This window comes from Trachymyrmex septentrionalis, unplaced genomic scaffold, assembly GCF_001594115.1.
Source record: "Trachymyrmex septentrionalis isolate Tsep2-gDNA-1 unplaced genomic scaffold, Tsep1.0 scaffold67, whole genome shotgun sequence".
Classification (NCBI taxonomy): domain Eukaryota; kingdom Metazoa; phylum Arthropoda; class Insecta; order Hymenoptera; family Formicidae; genus Trachymyrmex; species Trachymyrmex septentrionalis.
Genome location: NW_017305852.1, coordinates 411,984 through 412,742, shown reverse-complemented (window position 1 = coordinate 412,742; position 759 = coordinate 411,984). Strand labels below are relative to the sequence as shown.

The 759-nt window shown below is 28.7% G+C and overlaps 1 protein-coding gene across 1 annotated transcript in view; it reads left to right on the top strand.

The window, feature by feature from the left end:
• The window catches only part of LOC108753250 (ras-related GTP-binding protein C), a 2,681-nt gene extending 2,045 nt beyond the window's left edge, over positions 1 to 636 (top strand). Inside the window, exons 6-7 of the mRNA XM_018494676.1 lie at positions 41 to 204; positions 319 to 636. Coding sequence (XP_018350178.1) covers positions 41 to 204; positions 319 to 518 — 364 coding nt within the window. The 3' untranslated portion in view covers positions 519 to 636. The remainder of the gene's footprint in view (positions 1 to 40; positions 205 to 318) is intronic.
• The last annotated feature ends 123 nt before the right edge of the window (positions 637 to 759 follow it).

Here is a 759-nt window from a genome sequence, read left to right as displayed (position 1 = left end):
TATATATATATACATGTTTAATTTATTTTTTGCATTTTACTCATATCTGTTTCAGATTGAGAGAAGATTTAGAAGCCGCTGCATTTGATAACCAAAGTTCCAGTTTAATTAAATTAAATAATGGTACAATCTTGTATTTGCGAGAAGTGAATAAATTTTTAGCATTGGTCTGCATTTTACGAGAGGATAATTTTGATAGACAAGGTGAAAATAATTTTAATATCGCATGTGTTTAAAGGAAATTACAGTTTCTTACATGGCAGTGTAATAACGTCCATTAATTGCATCATAATTTTTGTTTATCTTCTTAATTTATAGGTGTGATCGACTATAACTTTTTGTGTTTCCGCAAGGCAATACAACAAGTATTCGAATTACGAAACAAGGCATTAGCTGCTACAAACACGACCAATCATTCATCCTCTCCTGTTAGCACGAGTGAAACGTCAAATGCTCCCACAGTGTCACAAACTGGAACTATTGGACAAAACGGTACCGTTGTAATCGCACAGAGTTAATTTTTATGTACAATTTGTATAGAACTTACCAAGCGCGCGAATGTAACATAACAAACTTAATATTAACTTCATTATTAGTTATTTTAAATTTTCTTTTTTGCAAATATGTATATTACAAACACACTTTTCCTTTCTTAATATATATTATACTTTTTATAATATATTATTATACATGAAATATATTTTTCTCACACCGAAAATATATATAAGTTGTCAATAATATTACCAAGCATATATTGTA